Source organism: Diabrotica virgifera, chromosome 4, assembly GCF_917563875.1.
Source record: "Diabrotica virgifera virgifera chromosome 4, PGI_DIABVI_V3a".
Taxonomy (NCBI): Eukaryota; Metazoa; Arthropoda; class Insecta; order Coleoptera; family Chrysomelidae; genus Diabrotica; species Diabrotica virgifera.
The window spans coordinates 74,432,336-74,456,992 of record NC_065446.1 but is presented as its reverse complement, the minus strand read 5'-3'; the positions used below and the strand labels follow the sequence as shown (position 1 = coordinate 74,456,992).

Sequence of the window (24,657 nt, the reverse complement as noted above, 5' to 3'; positions counted from 1 at the left end):
CCTAAAAAAAACTACTAATCTACCGGCTTCTTTCCCATCTCCCTCCCAAACCGGACGCTCAAAATGGTGTAACTTTTTACTGAACAACATGTGGACCATATATAACATTCTGGTGTTGGAGGAAAACTTTTACTTTGGATGTTTGGGTTAGGCCTTTTTTTGGACCAGTTATACTATACTACGTCCGTAACTTTGGAACCATTCATTTTAGAAAGAATATGCATAAGGCCTGTTTTATTTCAAATTTAATGTAGAAAAATTTTGTATAGAGGGTTGTTCATGCTAAACCGCATAGTTTTAGAAATATTGGCGAAAAACTTAAAAAACTACGAATTTACCGATTTCTTCCCCTCTCCCCCCCCCCAAACCCGACGCTCAAAATGGTGTGACTTTTTTCTGGACATTGTGTGGACCATATAGATCAATTTGGTGTTGAAGGATAACTTTCACTTTGGATGTCTGGGTTATGCCATCTTTTGGATCAACTATATTATACTATTAAGACCGTTCACAAGCTAACGCGCGTTTTAAGTTATTAAACTTATACTCTGGACTAATTAGCAAAATACAAGGAAACGTTATTCACCAGCAATTTCATTGCTGGAATTGAATCTTATAATTGTATGTATTAATAATATAGATATGCAAAGTCCGCAGATAGTGTGCTACTTTTTTATAAACAAAATGGCGCCCGAAAATCGTGTTTTTTTCAATTTTCGCTCTATAACTCCAAAGATTTTAACTTTAGACCAAAAATACCCGAACAAAAATTCACCGCAATTAAATTCTGCACAGGGACTTGTTTCTTCCGATTTACTTCGACGAAAACTTTCCCCGGAAAAAGCGGGTTTTTCCAACAAAATCTTTAATTTTCAACTAAACTTTTAGATAAGTAGTTGTTAATCAATAATTAAATAACTTTTTAGCGTCAAAGCCCTTTCTGTATATATTATAATTCCAGAAGCCGACGGAAATTGAATGAACAGTTTAGCAACAATTGAAATGTTAATTAAAAATTTGCGGTCGCTATAATAACGACAATAATTATGATGCATAAGAATAACTATGATTTTTTTATAAAAAGATGCTATACCTATCTAATGTACTTTAAAGAATTGAAATTGGGCTATTTAAGCGGCCTCAGGAATATTTTAAATTTATAAACAATTTTTTGGTTTATAAACAGATAGAATATCTCGGGAAATATTAAACTAAATTAAATTTTGAAAACGTTATTCGAAAGACAGCGGCAGGACGGTTCCTTTAAAAGAAAAAACGTTTAATTATGATGAGTGCTTCCTGAGATACAACCGGTCAAAATTGACCGGATTTTACGGCAAAGATATAAACAATAAGATCATAATTTTCAAACCATCACCTTTTTATTTTTATCCTCTTTCTCCACACAAATTTTCATATCTTTAAAATGCTCATAGCGTATATTATTATAATAAAAACTATCGATAATACGTATGAAAATTGCCAAAAATAGCAAAATTCCAATCAAAAATTAGGTTGGAGAAAATGTAACCCTCAAAGTTCAAAATCGGTATACGTTAACAAAATACATTTTCTCGGCTTCCCATGGAGCAATTTCCTTCATTCCTTTTTTGTTCCCTAATAACTCGAGTAGAGCCATCGAACTAACGTATTATTAAATGTCAAACTTGCTTTTGTTTTGTTATAATAGATTAATTTATTTATAAGAACAGAAAATTACATATTTTTTCCAGTAGTAGGCTTTTTTTTAGATTAACTTACTACAAGTGTACCTTTTAAAGATAAAAACATAAATATTCTCATTTGAAAGCAGTATAATTATTTAAACAATTTTTATTTAAACAAATTAAAGTATTGTGTAATAATAAAAAAATTAATTTATTATAACAAAACAAAAGCAAGTCTGACATTTAATAATGCGTTTGTTCGATGGCTCTACTCGAGTTACTTGGGAACAAAAAAAGAATGAAGGAAATTGCTCCGTGAAAAGCCGAGAAAATGCATTTTTTTAACGTATACCGATTTTGAACTTTGAGGGTTACATTTTCTCCAACCTAATTTTTGATTGGAATTTTGCTATTTTTGGCAATTTTCACGCGTATTATCGATAGTTTTTATTATAATAATATATGTTATGAGGATTTTAAAGATATGAAAATTGGAGAAGAGAAAGAGGACAAAAATAAAAAGGTGATGGTTTGAAAATTATGATCCTATTGTTTATATCTTTGCCGTAAATTTTGGTCAAATTTGACCCGTTGTATCTCAGGAACCACTCGTCATAATTAAACGTTTTTTCTTTTAAAAAGGAGCATCCTCCCGCTGTCTTTCGAATACCGTTTTCACGATTTAATTTAGTTTAATATTTACCGAGATATTCTATTTGTTTATAAACCAAAAAATTGTTTATAATTTTAAAATATTCCTGAGGCCGCTTAAATAGTCCAATTTCAATTCTTTAAAGTGCATTAGAGAGGTATAGTGTTTTTTATGAAAAAATCATAGTTATTCTTATGCATCATAATTATTGTCGTTATTATAGCGACCGTAAATTTTGAATTAACATTTCAATTGTTGCTAAACTGTATATTCAGTTTTCATCGGCTTCTGGAATTTTAATATATACGGAAAGGGCTTTTACTTTACCAAGTTATTTAATTATTGATTAAAAACTACTTATCTAAAAGTTTAGTTGAAAATTAAAGATTTTGTTGGAAAAACCCGCTTTTTCCGGGAAAAGTTTTCGTCGAAGTAAATCGGAAAAAAACACGTCTCTATGCAGAATTTAATTGCGGTGAATTTTTATTTGGGTATATTTGGTCTAAAGTTAAAATCTTTGGAGTTATAGAGTAAAAATTGAAAAAACACGATTTTCGGTCGCCATTTTGTTGATAAAAAAAGTAGCACACTATCTGCGGACTTTGCATATCTATATTATTAATATATACAATCATAAGATTCGATTCCAGCAATAATATTGCTGGTAAATAACTTTTCCCAAAAATGGCCTATTGTCCGATAATCAGCCCAGACTATTAGGGCCGGTTGTTCGAACGCTAATCAAAACTGATCATTATCAAATATTTAATTACAATTATATTTGATTAAGCGTACTTCTGACAGATGTCGCATTTTGAGGTTATGTTGACTGATTTATTTTATTATTTTGGTTTTAATTTAAAATAAAACATAATTAAACTCTTTCTGATGTTCATTTCTTGTTTTTACTTACAAATCAATAATAATAATAAGCAATTTTTAATAATTTAAGAGCTGCGGCTATATTTTAATTACTGTTTTACCTACAATCAATAACTGATTAGTGTTTTACATGTATTTTTCATGTCGCGATTTTATTCCCATCAAGAAAGTTGATTACAATAAATGATTGATTATAATCAACTCCTTGATTAGCGTTCGAACAACCGTCCCTTAATGTTATTATATGCGAATCTTGCTACGAAATTAATAAAAAACGTAATTTTCTTTTAAACTGTCCCCTATAACGTAACAAAACTTTATATTTTAATAAAGAAGATAATGAAAGAATATACAGGGTTTCTATTAAAAAAAAACGAAATTATAAGCAACTTCCGGTATAAACGGAAGTAGCAAATAGATGAAAATATTTTCATTAATAGTTCACTCTTCAAGACCCCTGAATTCAAATTTTCGGGATTCAGTTACCTTTAGTTCTTGAAATATTTCTAATTGGCCCTTTATCTGCCTCACCCTATATACGGGGTATCCAAAAACTCTCCTGACCAACGAAGACCAGAGATTCCTCAGATAATTTAAAGACAATTTAATCCAATTCACCTAGTCCGAAAATGCTTCCTAAGGGAGCTAAAGCTTTTTGAATATGGCTCCTTGTAATAATTAGTTTTTTTTAATATCTTAAGATTGCTTCTATTTATAAAAACGAAAACTGATACGCCTATTTATCTTCCAGAAATAAATCGATTCCATCAGTTGTGAATTTCTAGTCCTGGTAATAGGCGTCCGTTTTGGGTAGAGCAACGGTTATTGTATCGCATAGCATTTTTGGCTTCAAACTTCTAAGCATTTTTGACACTGGATTATTAAATTGTGAAGTATTCTTTTACTAAAAGGTACTCTTCCTTTAATTCGGTCGAAAGCACCGTTTTCTAGAAAAATCGATTTGACAATTTTTCAAAATAAAAAAAATAAACAAACGATGTATTTTACCGACTTCAAGAAAGAGTAACTTTTGATACCAGAACACCTCATAATTTAATAATATAGTGTCAATAATGATTAAAAATTGAAGACAAAAAAGTTATACGATATAATAACCGTTGATCTATCCAAGACGGACGCTTATGACCGGTACTAGAAATTTGCAATTATTATTGATGAAATTGATTCATCTCTAGAAGGTTAATAAACGTACCAATTTTTGTTTTTCTAAATAGCTTTATTGTTGAAAAATTTAATTCAAAAAACGAAAAATTTTCAAATTGATTTTTCTAGAAAACGGTGTATCCTACCGACTTACGGCAGCGGTACCTTTTAGTACTATAATACCTAACAATTCAATAATCTAGTATCAAAAATGCTTAAAAGTTAAACACAAAAAGTTATGCGATAAAATAACCGTTGCCCTACCCAAAACGGACGACTATGATCGGTACTAGATATTCGCAATTGATGGAATCGATTTATCTTTGGAAGCTAAATGAGCGTACCAGTTTTCATTTTCCTAAATTGAAGATTTCTGGAAGTATTTTAAAAAAACTAATGACAAGACGCCATCTACAAAGAGCTCTAGCTCCCTTAGGAAGCATTTTCGGATTAGGTGAATTGGGTTAAATTGAATTACAACTACATATTTGAGGAACCTCCGGTCTTCGTTTGTTAGGAAAGTTTCTGACACCCTGTATAAAAATCGGAAACAAAATATTTCCCAACTTCAAAACAACAAAAGGACTGCTACAGGGATGCCCAACGTCATCAACTCTAAAATATTTTTAGAACACTCACTAACCACATGTGTCAAAAATTTAGAGGTATAGGAATACCGATAAGGGACGATTATCTCTACACATTGTGTTTGGTAGACAACCAGGTGGTGATTGATAAAGATAAGGAAGATATCATTTACATGGTTATAAGAGGGGGGAGGTATTTTGTAAATACAAATCGATTCCAGGAGGTCATTTTTGAGATATATTAAAAAAGCCTCAACATTTTGTTAAAAGTTACTAAAAAGCAGTTCGACAGACTTTTGGCAGATTTTTCAGCTTATAAACATTTTTATTAATTTACTCAACCGATCGGATCAATATTTTGTACGTAATAATATGTACTAACATAATAAAAAACATTTAGTCAACACAAACACATACTACACATTACTCCCTGAGCTATATTACGTGGTTAAAAGTTCCATACCATGATCAGGAAACATACCAAAAATAAAACCAAAAAAACAAAAGAAAGCTTTTATGCACTTATTTACTATAACAGGAAACAAACCAAAATAGGCCTGGATCCCGCGTACCAAAAAAAAGTTGATTAATAGCAAACTGCAAATTTGTTAATAGCTTAACGGTTTCTAGTGGGACAAACTTTGATGTATGGGAATACTGGAACAGGGGAAGTTTTAATTGTGGATCATGATTTTAATTGTGGAACGTGTCATCCTGACAAGTTTATGATTGTGAAAACTAGCAAGGTGTTTTTAAGTTCATTCAATAGCAAACTTTATATAATATATGAAAAAATGTTGGTCATTTAGTCCGACACGTAGAACATCTGAAATGACAGGAATTATATTGGTGGTAAATAGCAGTCTGGTTTTTGCATGAGAGTTTAATGAAAGGATAACAAATCAATTGGAAGTTCTGTCCGACAAAATACATGGGATGTTTTCGTAGTCTGACGTTCGAAACCTGTAACCTGTTCCAAAATTAAAACTTCCCCTGTTCCAGTGTTCCCGTACATAAAAGTTTATCCCACTAGACACCGTTAAGCTGTTAACAAATTTTCAGCTTGCTATTAATAATCGTTTTTTTATGCGCGTGATCCAGGCCTAAAAATAAAACAAAAATTTTATGTACTTATTGACTATAACAGGAAACAAACCAGAAATAAAACCAAAAAAAGCTTTTATGTATTTAGTTACTATAATATAATACTTATTTACTATATTATTGTAAAAATAAGTACACAAAAGCTTTTTTCTTTGTTTTATTTTTGGTTTGTTTCCTGGTCTTGGTATGGAACCTTTAGCTTTAGCCACGTAATATAGCTCAGGGGAGTAAAATAGACCAGTAAGGATTTGCGAAAAAACGTCTATTTTTTAATGTGAGAGGTGGCATTCGGATTTTTGCAGATAAAGTTAGGTGACACCTTCAGTAATAATAATTGACTTATGCTCCTTCTCAAATATGCCCGGAACATTAATAAAAAAATTAAAATATTTGAAAATTTCGAAAAACATCGATTTTTTTCTGTTTTATTTGCTTTTAGCTTTAAAACGATTCGTGTTGGAACAAAGTCGCAGAAAAATAAAATAAAGATAATTGAATTTTGTATGATATACGACTGGTAAAAAATGTCTTAAGGTATTACCTTTTCTGCAATATAGCAATAAATACAAAATAAGGGGGCAAAATAAGTCTGTTGTTATTCAATATTTTTTAACCACTTTGGTGGCACTTAGAACCTTAGTAATTCGCTTAGCAAATTTTTTGTAACATACTTAAATTGTGTACCAAATTTCATTAAAATCGACCTAATAAATTTTGCACAATAAATTTGCAATCTAAATGTTTTTAAAAAATTTCAAATTTTTTAACATCTTTCTGAACAAAAAGTAGACCATTTAGAAATTGGCTAATTTTTTTACATATAAAGAGGTGCTCTACCTATCTAATACACTTTACAGAATTAAAATCTGATTATTTAAGGGGCCCCAGCAATGTTTTAAATTTATAAACAATTTTTTGGCTTATAAACAAATAGCTTTGTTTAATAATAAAAAAATTAATTTTTAGCAATGCAAATAATTAAAACCGGTATAATTTGACTTAAGCTTTCAAATGCTGTCAGCAGAATTGGTATTTTATTTTTTAATCAAACGCTATTCGCGTTCAAAAATTGCAATTTCTCGATTTTTTGAAAGTTCCACCGCGTTTATCTCGAAAACTGTGCAGCCTACGAAAAAACTTATAAGAACATTTTCGGCTTAGAATTACCCAAGAAATACAAAAAAATGTTTTATTTTGCGAAAAATCGATGTTATGTAATTCCTCAAGTTCTTTGTTTATAACAATCTTATCGACATCCGGATCAACTGTTACCCAAAAAAGTCGTGTTCTACGGGTCAAAATACATAAAAAAACTTGGGTAAGTCCATCTAAATAAAGGAGCCCGTAGCACCCCCTCCTGGCCACAGCAGTAATTTGTTTATAAGCCAAAAAATTGTTTATAATTTTAAAACATTGCTGAGGCTACTTATATAATCCGATTTCAACTCTGTAAAGTGCATTAGATAGGTATCTTTATATGTAAAAAAATTGACAAAGCTTTGTATGTTCTAGTTTTTGTTGTGTAAGATTTTAAAAAATTTAAATTTTTTAAAAAAAGTTTAGATTGCAAAATTATTATGCAAAATCTAGTAAGTCGAATTTAATGAAATTTGGTGTACGGTTTTAGCACATTACAAAAATTTTCTAAGCGAATTAGGAATGTTCCAAAACCTAAGTGATAAAAAATCATTGAATAAGGACAGGCTTGTTTTGCCCCCTTATTTTATATTTATTGCTATTTTGAAGCAATGGTTATAAATTAAGACATTAGTAACCAATCCCATCTGATAGAAAATTTAATTATCTTTGTTTTAGTCTTATAGAACTTTGTTCTAAAATAAATAGTTTTTAAGTTAAAAGCCAAAAAATTAGAAAAAAAAAACGAAATTTTTGAAATTTTTAATTTTTTTTTATTAACGTTCCGAGCATATTTGAGAAGGAGCATAAATCAATTATTATTAACGAAGTTATCACCTAACTTTATCGGCAAAAATCTGAATGCCACCTCTCACATCCGCCTAAAAACAGATCCTTAATGGTCTATAATGTTTATTGTGTGTGCGTGTGTGTTGAGTAAATGTTTTAGTAAAGTCGACTTAATTGTCTCTACAAAGAGGCGCATATTGAATCCGAACGTCTGCGGTCTCTCAGCTTTCCCTTAGGTGAGTACCGATCCCACAAAAATAAGCATTTTTTTTTTCATTTATTAAATATTTTAATAAAAAAACCACCCAGCCGGGATTCGTCAAGCGAATTACAAGAAAGTCAAATATTGAAGGTTTTCATCTACAATGCGTAGTGTTTTCACAATACTGAAATGAATAAAATAGTCGCCTTCCTTGTTTAAATGTTAATAAAAAACCATCACGCAGTAAAAATTTCGATAACCACGAGACGATACGCCTTTTCTCTTGACTTCCTCCAGATAATCCAGTTAAACAATAGCGGGCCTTAATTTTTCGATTTTTCAAGTGCTTTTTCTGCTTCGTTTCCTGAGGTATAGGAGCTGATTAACTTTGAGTTTCGGTACCTTAGTGAGATGTCACATTATGCGTTTTCACCGGATGTGGTGGAAACGCCTCCATTTCCAACGCAACCGGACCGACCTGTCACACTATGCGTTTAGTCTGGTGCAGTTTGTAAGCGCGTAACGATGTCTCAAAACGCATCCGTTTCCAACGCAACCGGACCGACCTGTCACACTATGTGTTTTGATGGATGCGGTGGAAACGCTTCCGGTCAAAATGCAGCATGTGGCATCGCACTTGGCTACTCAGCGTATCCAGAGGCGCAAATTAACTTCCGGGGATTGATTCACGCACAGTAAAGCTGGATGCACATTTGCGTCTTTTCAAGCCACGTGCACGTTGCTAGAAATCTGCGTGCGATCGCTGGCGGTTCGGCAGTAAAGTTCATTCACAATTATGAACGGACTTAATAATTTTGGGCATTTTCTTCGTTGAGACTTAAACTAATGAAAGTTTTTCGACATTACGCTTGAATGATAATACGTACTTGAACTGATGATATGTATGTACCTACAGTTGACTTGGCTATAAGCCGGTTCTGGCAGCTTGGCTAACTGTGATAATTATGTAACAATAGAGTATTTACAACGGATTATTCAGTTTTACAGCTGTTACTAAAATAAGTATTACAATGAGACATTAAATTTGTAGATAGAATATACATATATGAGTTGAATTTATTAACTGCACACTCGAGCTAAGTTGCGGTCCGCAAGCCGCTTGCAAGTGACTTAAAAGCCGCGTGGACCAAGAGCACCCCAGTTTCTGCTACGCCGCCGCGTGAACGCGGCTTAAAAACCAGTCAGGCGGTTTGGCAGTCTATGCCGGGCAATCAGTGAGTACACGTTGACCGCGCGATGTCTTTTAACATAGATTCAGAGCTGTTTATTTTTGGCGTAGTTATATTGACCTCAATGTGTATTAACGCTCAATGTGTATTAACGGGAAATTTGGCTTGAAAACAAGCAGCTTGCTGGCAGCGTGCACGCAACTTAAAACACGCAAGTGTGCACCGAGCCTAATACAAGTACATAACCTATCAATACTTCTCAATTACCAAACGATGGTGGTAACCAAATCGTCAAATAAACCTAATATTAATTAAAATTAAGATTTTATTAGGTATCAATGTTTTTTATTGCTTCCATCTAATATCGGAGTACCTAACCTAAGAAAAACTATAATTCATTATTCGAATATCCGTAAAACAAAACATTTTATTATGAAAAAAATATGACAAAAAAGAAGCTGAAGATAAACTGTAAATGTTAAAAATAATAGTGTTTCTTTAGATTCTAGAACTGAAAAATTGTATGGTGTCGATAAATTCTCTTATATATTTCAAGATATTGGTCTCGAAAAGGCCTTTTCATGAAAATTATTACCAAAAAGCCTGTGCCATTCCTTAATATGAAAGAAAAGTTTTATATGAAATCTATTTTCCCCAAAGAAGCGCCTTTTTCTTGAATTCAAAGGACCCATCCAAAGATCTAAGTCCGAACAAAAAGCCAATAAAAATCTCAATTTGCCTTGTCAATTAAACTCTTACCTCCAGAAACATCGCAGCGCAGCACAAAGGAGGCCCCTTCGGCGAAGGGGCCCACGAACGTAGTGAGCACTGAGCCCGATTCGTCCATGATCGTCATCTTCTGCGGGGGCACTGGAAAAAATATTCGGAATTAATAAAAATTTAATGAGATCTTTTGAAAGCACAAAATGTTCGATGAAACGTGAGAATATTGAAAGGGCGTGTATTTAGAGATAAAAGTGGTTTTCTTCATTAAAAACACAGTCGCTTTATTTTCGAAACAAAAACATTAAAAAATATAAATGCAATATTTACTAACTTATCTAAAGTTGTAGATACAGGGTGAGTTTTTAGTGGGGGACCGGTCAATAATTCCATTATGGTATAGAATACCGAAAAAAGTTATTTAGGAAAAATGTAAGCAATGATATTCTCTAGGCTTGGAAAATATGTCCATTTCTACAGGGTGATCAATAACTGCGTGGTATATCAAACATATAATTTTTTAAATGGGACATCCTATTTTTTCATATTTATATTCCTCTCATAATTTCTGTTCATATAATATAGGGTTTTGCACTACTATACAGAGTATTTAACAAGTTATGACCATTTTTATTTCGAAATCCCTATGAGATTAACACCATGTATGTAAAGAAGTAATTCATAAACAATAATCTATTTTATATAATAAGATTAACAATGTTCTGTAGTTTTTAAATTAAGTTTGACTGCAATCATTGGCGAATATTTGTATACAGGGTGAACTACAAAACCAAATTACGATTTTCTCAAATTTTTTAAATGGATCACCCTATATCTTATTTTTATAAATATTGTACCTATGATATTCTTTCATTTTTATACAGCATTCCCTATATCTAAACTCGTTAGTTTCCGAGATATTTTCAGTTTACTTCAAATTTCGGGAATACATTCAATTTTTCTACTAAAATTACATAAGTTATTATTGAGTGATAATATAATAAAATTATTTTAATTCAATAAATAACTAACACAGAATACAAACCATAACAATATGCGATAAATGTATCAATAAATATGATATTAAGGAATTATCATATTTCCCTAATATACAAGAATCGTAAAATTCCTACAAAAAAATATGTCTTGTGAGTAGTAATATAACAAGGTTATTTTTATGTAATAAACAACTTACACAAAACATAAATCAAAACAATATACAACTGATGTAACAGTTTTTAGGCTAGATTAGATTTAACAGTTATATCAACAGTATTTTAAGCCAAGAAATTTTTAGTAACACACTCCTAATTGCAGATTGTGACGAGCAGTTATTAATACCAAGGGCGGATCCAGGAGCGATTTTCGGGAGGGGCCATTAAATTTTTTGGGGAGAGGGTACCGGGGGCAATTTTTTAAAATTTGGGTTACAATGGTGAGTTTTAATGCACTTTTCACATACTTTTGAGTGTCATAAAGTCACTCAAAACTTATCGTTATTAAAGTATTATTAAAGTCAGTTCTTTCAATAAGTTTAATATGTACTATTTTTCCCAATGCCTCTCCTGTCACACCTTGTTCTTCCCCTCTTTCTTGATATTCACTAATATTTTTTTTCATGTAATGAAATAAGCGTATAAAGCCCTCATAAGCGTAAATGAACTTGACAAATCTTCACGAATGTTGATATTTGTATATATCTCAAATATATAGAAAGCAGTTCCACGCGGGATACGTCGGTCGTTTCGTCAAATATGACAGAGTAATAATTTGCACTTTATTGAACCTGATTCATTATTTGTTCAATTATTTCTTCACCACATGTTATCAATTGATTTTGGCTGGTGCTACTAATGTATGTTGCTCGGGAAGATGCTGTGAATAGCTGTTGTTTTTGAGAGTCTTATCTCCTGATGCGATTTTAAACTTTAACAATTCGCCTCATTGCTACATCCTTTGTAGAGAAGCTAGCCCAGCCTGAACCTGCTCTTTGTGGTATGATGCTTTTTCATGGGATTGTATGGCCCATGAGTTTGGCGAATGATGTTATAGGTTTAGTGACAAGGCTTTGGGCTATCATCCCTTTAGTATGACCATATTTTGATTAGAAAAATGAAATGCAATACTTGCAAAACAATCCTTTTTGAATGGGCAAAAGTACCAACCAACTCATTTGTTTTAAGTGCTGGTGAATCAAGTAACGCTTCATTTCTTTTTTATTCTTTGCGTATGCAGAATATAGAAATTAATTGATACAATTTTGATGGTTGCCAAGGTCGTTCTAATAATTGGCACTTTGTAAAATTATCAACATTTTGATTTACAAAACATCATATGTCATTATTGAAGCTTCTGTTGCTGCTTTTGTTCAATTCTAGTCCAAAAGACATACTTATCCCCTGCTTTGTACATTTAATATGTGTTTGAAACTCAAAACATTTGAACTGCAAATATTTAAATTTACCTATATATTTTTTAAATTCTCGGAGGGGGCCATGGCCCCCATGGCCCCCTCCCTGGATCCGCCCTTGATTAATACTATAATTTTCATACTAATTCTCATTAATATGCATCAAGAATTCCCTACTTTGTTTACACTCGCAGTCAAACTGGGTGACCTATAAATGTTAAAGGTGCTATTGTTTGCGATTATTTGGTTGGCCCACATTTTTTTGTCGGTTGAGGTTTTTACACGACGGTGCTCCAGTTCTTCCAAAATTGATTTTTTCATGTGGGTCTATATAAAAAACCTTGTATACCAGAAGCATCCAACAACGCCTGATGATATGAAAAATAGGATAAGAGGAGCTCTTAATAATATTAACTTACAAAAATGTTAAGAAATGTGGCTCGGTCATTTGAATATCGGTTACAAAATTGCATAGACGTTGAGCGTGGACATTTTCAACATTTACTTTAGACTTATATCCTTAACATCACATTAATTATTGCATTCATTAAATATTGTTATGGTTTATATATTTTGTTAGAAATTCATTGAATGCAAATATTTGTTATATTATTACACAATACTTATTTTTAAGTTATTTCTACTTATTAAAAATTGAATGTATTTCCGGCAAATGAAGAAAACTAAAAATATCTCAGAAACTAAGAGGTGTAGGTATAGGAGATATATAAAAATGAAAGAGTATCATAAATACAACATTCCTAAAAAATAAAATAGAGGGCGATGTATTTAAAAAAATTGAGACAATCGTAATTTTGTTTTGTAGTTTAAAAGTGCTTATAACATTGAATGTTTTACCAACGGTTTTACTAAAAACTTCTTGGCTTAGAATACTGTTGATATAACAATATAAAAACTGTTACATCAGTTGTATATTGTTTTGATTTATGTTTTATGTGAGTTATTTATTGAATAAAAATAATTTTGTTATATTATTATATACAAGACACATTTTTTGGTAGGAATTATACGATTCTTGTATATTAGGGAAATATGATAATTTCTTAATATCACACTTATTGGTACATTCACTGCATATTGTTATGGTTTAAATTTTGTGTTAGTTATTTAATGAATAAAAATAATTTTGTTTAATTATCACTCAATACTAACTTATTTCTACTAGAAAAAATGAATGTAATCCCGAAATTTGAAGACAACTTAAAATATCTCGGAAAGTAATGAGTTTAGGTATAGGGAATACTATATAAAAATGAAAGAGTATCACAAATACAAAATTCGGAAAAAATAAAATATAGGGTGATCTATTTAAAAAAATTAAGAAAATCGTAATTTGGTGTTGTAGTTCACCCTGTATACAAACAGTCGTCAATGATTTCAATTTAACTTAACTTAAAAACTACAGTATATTCTTAATCTTATTATATAAAACAAACTATTGTTTACGAATTACTTCTTTATATACATGGTGTTAATCTCATGGGGATTTCGAAATAAAAATGGTCATAACTTGTTAAATACTCTGTATAGTAATGCAACACCCTATATTATATGAACAAGAATTATAAGAGGAATACAAATATGAAGAAATATATAGGGTGTCCCATTTAAAAAATTATATGTTTGATATACCACGCAGTTATTGATCTCCCTGTAGAAATGGACATATTTTCCAAGCCTAGAGAATATCAATGCCTACATTTTTTCTAAATAACTTTTTTCGATATTCTATACCATAATTGAACTATCGACCGATCCCGCACTAAAAACTCACCCTGTATAGTACCGTCGCTATAAAATCAGACCGGCATAGTGCAAAAAATCGAATTTTAATATGTTGGTATCAAAAAATGTCTTTCTTTTATTTTTAGTTGCTGTGAATTCGGTTCTTCTACCTTTTCTTCTACGTTATAATGATCTTAATCTTCCAGTTCTTTCAACATCTGATTGATACTTTCTATTGGTTTCTTGTTTAGACGAGATTTGATTCTTGGTTGCTTATTTTTTTTATTTTCAGGGCGGATCTAAAAGCATTTTGCCTTACTCTAACAAAAGAACTCTTCCCTTCTTTTGTGTTAATACTTATTGACAGTTCCATTCAGGGTAAAGTATCAATAATACATACCCACAACCAAACTTATATGGAATCACCATGTATTTCAAAGCAATACTTATATCTTTTGAAAAAACAGGTTATTGTTGCGAATAATAAAGGTTTTTATTGAAAATAAACAAATCGATAAGACAATGGCATAGTACAGCTCGGTACGGTATAGGTTATTTACTTGAGTTGCAAATTGAACGAAAATAAATAAACTAACTTTTGCGCCCAAAAACGAAAATATGCGTCATGTGGGGTTATAGAACTTAAAACTGGTAAAGATTATTGGTCTTGTGGAGCAAGTAATGTTCTCAGAGGGGCATAGCTGCAGGGCTAGGCGTAATAAAGGGCGTTCTGTCCAAAACCTATGCTAAGTATCAGGAAATAAGGAAGCTCAAAAATGACGAAAGAGAAAGTCGTCAAAAATAATAACGGCTCGCCGCGATTGTTTAAAGGTTCACACGCACCGAATCGGCATAGAGTGATCGGCTCAGCTAAGAGCAATCGACAGATTTTGCTATGCATTTAAATAAATGACCCACCGCGCACCGCTCGACAGTCGAACGTTCTTAAGCGGTGCGCGGTGGGTCATTTATTTACATTCATAGCAAAATCTGCCGATTACTCTTAGCCGAGCCGATCGCTCTATGCCGATTCGGTGCGTGTGAACCTTAATTGTCCAATCAGCTGGGAGACACCCAACCATTTCTCAACTGCAGCTCCAAAGGCAGCTTTTGGAAGCTACAGGTGTAACTGTTTCAGTTGAAACGATAAGAAGAAGAGTTCATGCCAAGAAGTATACAGCAGGATATAGTTATGGGCTCCCGAGTTATCCAGGCAGCAGAAGATTAATCGCCTAAACTTGTGTCTTCACCAACAAAACTGGAATATTGGGAATTGACAAAATGTGCTATTTTTAGAAAAGTCAGGATTTGTGTGTAAAATAAGATGACCCACGAAATCGTGTACTAAGAGATCGAGGAAGACAAGCAAGAACTAATACTGTCAGATCTGTTCACAGATATAAAAGGGGAAGTGTAATGTTCTGGAGAGGAATTGTGATCCGTAAAAAAACTCCTTTAATTTTCATCTTATCAACTTTAACTGTTCACAGATATGTTTATAACCTGCAGTTAGGCTCTGGAGAGGTGCAACAGGAGCAAATTTAGTTTTCATGCATGGTAATGGACCTCCACATACCACTAGAGTGACTAGAGACATCACTGAAGCAGAAAGTATCCCTTGTTTGGAGTGGCCTGCTTGCACACCCGAGCTTAATTCTATAGAGTATTTGTGGGATATGCTTAAAAGAAAAATTAGAGGTCGCCGGGATAATCCACAAAACACCGCACGGCTACAGCTGCTCTTGGAGAATGGAGCAATCTACCACAACAAAATGTTGATAATTTGATTAGGAGCATGCCCACGGAAACTAAAGCTTGCATAAGAACTAAAGATGATAACACTGACAAAAAAAAAAACAAAAAAATAGATAAAAGCCATTTAAACATTATTCGTTTTACATGGAAATTTTTTATGCTAATGACTTTAAATCAACTAGATTCAATTTGTTTTTAAATAATTTATTGTTTTTTTACTTGTTATGTATTTGTTACTAAATTGCTTTAAAATAAATATTGTTTGACTTCGTGTGTTCGTGTTTTAAATTCGCATGAAATAATAAGAAATATCAGATGATTCCATATAAGTTTAGTTGTATATATAGGGGCAGACAATTTTCGTCCATGCCAATTTGGGGAATTTTTTCTTCTGAGTAATTTCTCTTAAAGTTTATACAAACACTTCTGTAGGTGGTCCAGAAAATGAAAGATGATGCGTAGCCGACCTCTTTTTCCATGCCTTAAAAAATGGAATGCCTCAAAACAATCCGTCCATTCATCATTTTATCAAAGCCGAAACCCTGCTTTATAAAAATCCTTTGTGTCTACTACAAAAAGATTTTACGTTTTATTAGAGGCAAAGGTTTCAAAAGCAGAAAATTAATTTATATTGATAATGGATACTCGGTTTTGTAAAGTAATTTAGTATAACAATGTCGGACAAGTTAAGTTTTTAAATAAAATATGAAGGATTGAAATTTAGACTGTAAGCTGTGAACTGAACCAAAAATATAAAAACTATTTAAAAACAATTGGTAAACTAGAAGTCAAACAATTAGGAATGCACGTCATATATTTAATGACATCATAACCCACCGGTACAAACTTGATAGAAAGCAAATTCAACAAATTTTTCCTCATATTGTCCTTTTCATGAGCATTTTTCAGTGCGTAACAAATGATAGGAAAAAGGGTAAGTCCGTGATAATACACATTTATGACATTTATTCTAACATGACATTTTAGTTAAATCTGACAGTTGTCACATTTTATTTTCAATTTGGAATAACAACAAATCAAATGTGTTTCTTGCATTTATAAAATGGTATTTTCTTTGATTTGTATAGTCTTATAAATTATACAGATTATATTTGTAATATTATCTAATTAAATTTTTTTTTATTACGGCGCCATCTATCGACAACTAGAATAACTAGAATAAATGTTATAAATGTCACCGACGTGCGTTTTTTTCTGTCACATACAATTTAATGCGTTAGAAAGAAATCGAAAAACTGTGACGAACTGAAAGATGATCATGAGGAAAAGAATACCTATATTAGTTTTTTCGCTACCGTCAAGTTTGGCAGGAAAGCGCTGTTGCCAAATAAAGAACATACGAGTATTATATATATTTATCACATAGAGTTATATATTAGTTTGTTTTTTTTTAAATAATAAAGCTTTAAAATAATAAAGCGAAACGTATTCAAAAAATCAATGAAGTAGCTGACTTCTAGTTTTTTTTGTGCTAACTTTCATGACCGATTAAACCTCTGCAGTCACCAGTTGAATACTTGAAATTTAAATTGACGGTCGTATGCTTTACAACGTTATATACACTAAGCAACAAAATTAACGCACCACCCTAAAAATGGGACATATTTGATGTCTCGTATTTCCTAACCCTGTTGTCCGATTTGAGTGATGTTTTTAGTGTATTATAGCTTTGTTCTTCAAGAATATCGATGTAATAATATTACTACTAAATAGGTAAGTGTCATTGTATACCGGGTGTAACAATGATAGTGTGTTCTTTTCTCAAAGTTTGGAACACCCTGTGGAATATGCTAGCGTATTAAAATATTTAAATTAAAACTTAACTATAGCCTTAGTCTTTCTTAACATTTTGCTTTCCGATTCATTCGCTTATGTTGGATAATAAAAAAGTTAGGTACTTTAACAACTAGCCATATTATTCATCAATACAGGGTGTTTCTAAATAAGTGTGACAAACTTTAAGGGATAATTCTGCATGAAAATAATGACCATTTGCTTTATAAACATATGTCCGCAAATGCTTCGTTTCCGAGATACGGAATGTCGAATTTTTTCTTACAAACTGATGATTTATTTATTGTTCTAAAACCGGTTAAGATATGCAAATAAAATTTGGTAGGTTTTAAGGCTCCCCAAACCAACGCGGAAAATTCGCATTACCTGCGGAATTCCGTACCGCATACGATTCGCATTGAATTGTTTCCACTGTGGTAAGTATACAAGTTCAGACAAGTACGATTTTCGTCGTTCGGGCATGCGTTTTGTCTGCGTATTTATTCGTCCGGAATCTTAGTTCGCACTCGACAGCGTTTTTATCAGTTTCGCAGTGGTTTCGCATGTGAAAAAATTGAAAATGGAGAGAATTATTGAGTTGGTTCGAAAGTATCCTATTCTCTATGACCTTTCTCATGAAGATTATAAAAATGTAAGGAAAAAGGACAAGATTTGGACTAGAATAGGAGAAGAAATAGGCGAAAATGGTGAGTAGTTTTACGATTTGTATTGGTTTATTTTTCTACATCTAAGACTAAAGAAAAGCAGAGGCCTAAACAATACTATATTTACTGCAATAAGAGTCTATTATTTTCATCGTGAACAATTTATTCATAGTCCTGAATTAAAATACGTGGCAAATTTTTCTCGAACAGAAAATGCCAGTCTTGCAGCTCTCCTTGGGTCATTGTCCAAATTTTGAAATGCTCCAAGTTCAGGCTCTGGTGGATCTAAAAGTTCTATGAATCTATCATCACATTTTTTTGTCCTTAGAAAATTATGCAAAATACATGCAATTTTCACAATGAGAATACTAGTATCAATTTTTGTTTCCATTGGTCTGTAGAATATACGCCATTTATGTGCCAATATTCCGAAAGCGTTTTCTAATACTCTTCTCGCTTTACAGAGCCTCACATTATAATTTTCCTTGAAAATATCTGTTCTACTTTGACTGTATGGAAAGGGCCTCAACAAGTATGGTTTTAGTGCAAAGGCTTCGTCTCCAATTAAGACATGGGGGAAAGTTCATTCTGGCCTGGGAGATTTTTCGGCTCAGGTACACCCATCTGATTTGTTTCAAATCTTCTTCCCATGTTGGAAGCTTCGAATATTCCACCGTCGCTGTTTTTACCAAAAACCGCCAATATCAACTGAAATGAATCTATAATCTGGGCCAACAATAGCCATTAATACTGTAGAAAACTTATTCAAATAACACCAATAATTAGATCCTGTTGTGTCTGGACACTTGATAGTAACATGCTTGCCATCGATGCTACCAATACAATTTGGGAATCGCCAGGTATTTCCAAAACCTTCTTCAGATTTTTTCCATATTTCTGTAGTTGGTTCGGGCAAGTAAATATGTTGCAAATTTCTACATAAAGCTTCACAAACTTCTACAACTATGGCACTTACAGTCGAAAACCCGACTCTAAAACTATGGCCTATTGTATAAAATGGATCTCCGGTAGCCAGATACCTAAAAAAGAGTATTTTGTTTCAGGGGATGAGATTAAAAAAAAATGGAGGAATCTGCGCGATACGTACGCTAAGTACATAAGAACTAATAAAACTAGAACTGGACAAGCGGCAAGCGATAAAAAAAATGGATATGGGCAGATCATATGGAATCGTTCAAACCGTTCCTAAATTTTGCTAAGACTGCATCCAATGTCACAGATGTTGATACACAAGAATCTGAAGCATTCCCAAATATAGAATCACCCGAAAATATATTAACGGATGAAAATTCCGCAGTACAGAAACCAACGTGTAGTAAAAATCTACTAACAACTCAGACAGATGAGTCCCAGAATAAGATTCAACCCTCCTCATCGAAACCTACTCGAAATGAAGCTCCTAGGGTTACTCTTTCAAATGAAACTCCTTCTACAGGCAGAAAAAACAGAAAACGCAATTCTGAGCCATCCACATCTGTGAAAGATATGATCAGTTATTTTGAGAGCAAAAAGAGAGTAGTGCATGATGCTACCGATCAACTGTTTTTGGCTCATGCTTCTACGGTAAAATCTTTCTCTCCTAGAAGGCAAATTGAAACAAAAATGAAGATTGCGCAAGTTATCATGGAGCAGGAGTTGCTTCAATTGGAGGAAAGTCCTTTGAAGAGCCATCAATCTAGAGCTGAAAGTACAGACACCTATCAAAACCCCTCTTCCGTCGGAAGTATTTCGGTTGTATCCCTACCTTCACCAAATGACACTGCATTACCTAAACAATCGAATACTTCTGGGTTCTATGAAGTGAATTGTGAAAATAATTATATTACACTACACAACTTGGCGCAGAGTTGCAACCAAGCAGCTTCTCATAATCCATCAGTTTTCAACTATGTCAATTCCTTTGACCCTTACAATACATAAAGTATATTTTAGAGTTATTTTGATCCTTATTCTCTTTTACTGTAGTAAATTAATGATATAAATAATGCCTGCAGTTTTTTTTTTAATTTTCTTACCTTAATGTTATGGCCAACCGTTCTTCGGGAGAAATAGCTTCTCGGTAATTCGTGTCTGATTTTCTAATATCATTTTCTACAAGGTGCAACAGTTCATCGAAACAATCTATTGTCATTCTAAAATAAATGTAGCATCTTTTATCGTCTTTTCGTAACTGAGGCATCAGCGTGTGATATTCCCCACATTTCAGTCTTTCTAGATTGATATCATGAACCCATTTTCTTCTTTTCCTAAGATTAAATTCATAATATAGTCCATATTGTTGTTTTAGAATAACTATAGATAATAATTTTACCTTGAATTGTCGTCCTCCATTGCTAACATTACAAGAGCTTCTTCTTCATCTGATGATGTATACATTTTTGTGAAGAATTGAGATCACTGAGTAGTATTCTTTGTTTTTCGTTGTCACCAACTCTTCTCAATACTAGACACATACGAGTATGACGCGAATATATTCGCTTCAATATGAAGTTCTTTACGAATTCCGTCAGGAATTCGACTGCGAACTTTCCGTCACGAATCCGCTGCGAATAATTCGCGTTGGTTTGGGGGAGCCTTTAAGATGTAGTTATTGCGCATTTTTTGATATACAGTTAAGAATTTTATATTCACCATTGGCGTGCATACGGGTCATATTACCCGGTCACATTACCCGTATGCACACCAATGGTGAATATAAAATTCTTAGTTGTATGCAAAAAAATACGCAATAGCTACCTCTTAAAATCTACCAAATTTAATTTGCATATCTCAACCGGTTTTAGAACAATAAATAAATCGTCAGTTTGTAAGAAAAAATTCAACATCCCGTATATAGGAAACGAAGTATTTGCGGACATATTATGTTTATAAAGCAAACGGTAATTATTTTTTCATGCAGAATTACTCCTTAAAGTTTGTCGCACTTATTTAGAAACACCCTGTATTGATGAAGACCGTTGCTAGCTTTTAATGTAACTAACTTTTTTACTATCCAACATAAGCGAATGAATCAAAAAGCATAATATTAAGAAAACCTAAGGCTACAGTTGAGTGTTAATTTCAATATTTTATATACGCCAGAATATTCCACAGGGTGTTTCAAACTTTGAGGAAAAAACACACTATCATTGTTACACCCGGCATACAATGACACTTCTATGTTTAGCAACAGTATTATTACATCTATATTCTTGAAGAATAAAGCTATTACATATTAAAAAAATCACTAAAATCGGACAACAGGTTTAGGAAATACAAGACATCAAATATGTCCCATTTTTAAGGTGGTGCGTTAATTTTGATGCTTAGTGTATTAGCATAGAGAGAGTGTCATTCAGAGCGAAGCGACGACACCATCTTTTTTATTTGGATTAGTGTTGTTTCACTCTTACGCATAGTAAAGCTGCGACAGTTGACCTCCCCTTCCGTGCCTATGCTCACACTTAATGTCATCTTAGTTTCTCGATACAGTGTGTTAGAAAGAGATGCCGCAAAACAGTCCATGAGATCTTGTCGTCAGGAAGCGCGGAAGGTAGGCTCACTCTATGTTAATATACAGGGTGAGGCAAATAAAGGGCCTATTAGAACTAAAGGCAAAAGAATCATGAAAATTTGAATTAAGGGGTTTTGAAGAGTCATCTATTTAATGAAAATATTTTTATCTATTTGCTACTTCCGGTTATACCAGAAGTTGCTTATAACTTCGTTTTTTTTAATAGGACACCCTGTATATTTTTACATATTTAGATTCTCTTCGATGTCTTCTTTCTTAAAATATGATGTTTTGTAATATTATACAGGGTATTTTAAAAGATAATTACGTTTTTTTATTAATTTCGTAGCAAAATTCACACCCTGTAGAATTGTAGTAGTTTGACATCTAAAACTCTACTTACGTTCAAATGACTTTTAATATAGTCTACTATTGTCAAGAATAATTAGTATAGCTAAATTCCTAATTTTAGTATACAGGGTTGGTCGAAACTCGGAATGAGTATTTTCTGAGTTTTCTTAAATGGGACACCCTGTATTTTAGTATTGTAATGAAATTATATTTTATGATACTGTAACAAAAGAGAAATCTTGGACGACCGCCGTATAACAGTAAATACCTCGAGAATGACGTCATCGAATGATCTAGGCCTCGGCGGAAAGGAGGAGGAACTTCTCGAACATACGACCCGTAGGCGGAACACGCTGATAGCTAGAGATGGGCGTCGATTGTTCCAGAATAACAACTGGGTATAAATACGGGCATATTTGTAAATACAGTTTAGTCTTAAGTTAAAGTTTGTAAAGTAAACTTGTATAAATATAAATAAAGTCGTATATAAATACGAACCGCTAGTTTTATTGTAATTATAAGTAATTACAATAGTCACGTTACAGTTGGTGTCGGTGTTCGGTTAACTTAGTGCGATATAAATAAGTGAATTACAGAGAGACTTTAAAAGACTTTTGAACTTTATTCGTCGGGAATAACCGGAGTGCGTTAATTGTTCGGTATTCGGAAAGACTTTAAAAGACTTTTGGACTTTATTCGTCGGGAATAGTTAAAGTGCGTTGATTGTTCGGTATTCGGAAAGACTGTTAAAAGACATTTTGGAAAGTACGTGTGTGCCGACCAAAGATGTTGCTACAAGAACTTACAGTAAAACAGCTCCGTGAACAGCTAGAGGAACGGGATCTGGACAGCAGTGGACTCAAGATAGTCCTACAAGCACGACTCGAGGATGTCCTCACGAAGAACGGAGAAGACCCAAAGACGTTCCACTTCCAGTCAGCAGAACAAGTAATCTTATCGAAATTAAAAACTGTTTCTGAAACGATCGATGAAACTTCTAGAAGAAGCGACGAGAAACTTGAAGAAGTTAGTAGACCGAACAACGAGAAATTTGAAAGTGTTTCTCAAAAGATCGATGAAACTTCTAGAAGAAGCGACGAGAAACTTGAAGAAGTTAGTAGACAGAACAACGAGAAATTTGAAAGTGTTTCTCAAAAGATCGATGAAACTTCTAGAAAAAGCGACGAGAAATTTGAAAGTGTTTCTCAAGTAATTAAAGACGTTTGTAGACAGAATGACGAGAAATTTGAAGAAGTTTCTAGAACATTCGATAAGATGCAGAAAAGTGTAGAGACCGTAGAAGAAAAGATCAAACAACTAGAGAGCATGATAACCGATACAAAAGTACAACCATCAGTTAATGCAGCAGCGTTAGATCCGGTAGTGAAAGATGAACTACCGAGAGACGAAACGTCGCATAATATGAGATTCAAATTACCACCATTCGATGGAAAGTCCTCTTGGTCCATATATCTTAGACAATTTGAAGCTATTGCGACCGCCAATCATTGGACCGAACAGGAAAAGGCTGTTTCCTTGACTGCTGCTTTGCGAGGTGATGCTGCAGATATATTAAGATCAATTCCTAAGGGTCAAGAAAATTGTTACCAGACCTTGTTCACTCGTCTAGAAAAACGCTATGGAGATGCCCATCTACAACAAGTATACAAAGCACAACTGCGAAGTAGAAGTCAACGAGCAAGTGAGAATCTGCAAGAATTTGAAGCAGATGTGGCTCGTGTGGTGCGGTTGGCTTATCCAGAGGTGCCAGACAGCGTTTTAGAAGAAATTGCAGTAGATACCTTCGTCAATGGGCTGAAAGATAATGAACTACAGAAAGCTTTACGACTAGCAAGGCCGAAAGTTTTAGATGAAGCACTTGCTATTGCATTGGAACACGAAACGGCTAGTCAAACTTCACGAGGCCATAGAATAAGAACCATTGAAGAAAGTGACGAACACAACGATGAACGTCTGGAAGAAATGATACGGAGAGTATTAAGTAATCAGATGCCAAAGAGACGCGAGCCTAGATGTTGGAATTGTGGAGACGTAGGCCACATTCGTCGTAACTGTAAGAAGATCGTACATCCGTCGGAAAACTAGAGCGGGTCGACACCAAGGGGCAACTGCCGACCTCGAGAACTAGAGCCCCCATAGTAACTGTCAACCTTACGTCCTCCGGTGGAATCCACAACTTATACATCGATGGTCGTATCAGTAATAGATGTAGATCATTTTTGGTGGATACAGGTGCAACGAGAACTATCGCACGTCCAGATGTAGTACGAGACCATAATAAATTATCACCTGCAACAGTAAAGC

At 33.2% G+C, this 24,657-nt stretch overlaps 1 protein-coding gene across 1 annotated transcript in view; it reads right to left on the bottom strand.

Moving 5' to 3' along the window:
- Positions 1-24,657, bottom strand: part of LOC114335279 (nephrin-like) — an 838,863-nt gene that overhangs the window by 545,350 nt on the left and 268,856 nt on the right. Inside the window, exon 2 of the mRNA XM_050649180.1 lies at positions 10,134-10,244. Coding sequence (XP_050505137.1) covers positions 10,134-10,244 — 111 coding nt within the window. The remainder of the gene's footprint in view (positions 1-10,133; positions 10,245-24,657) is intronic.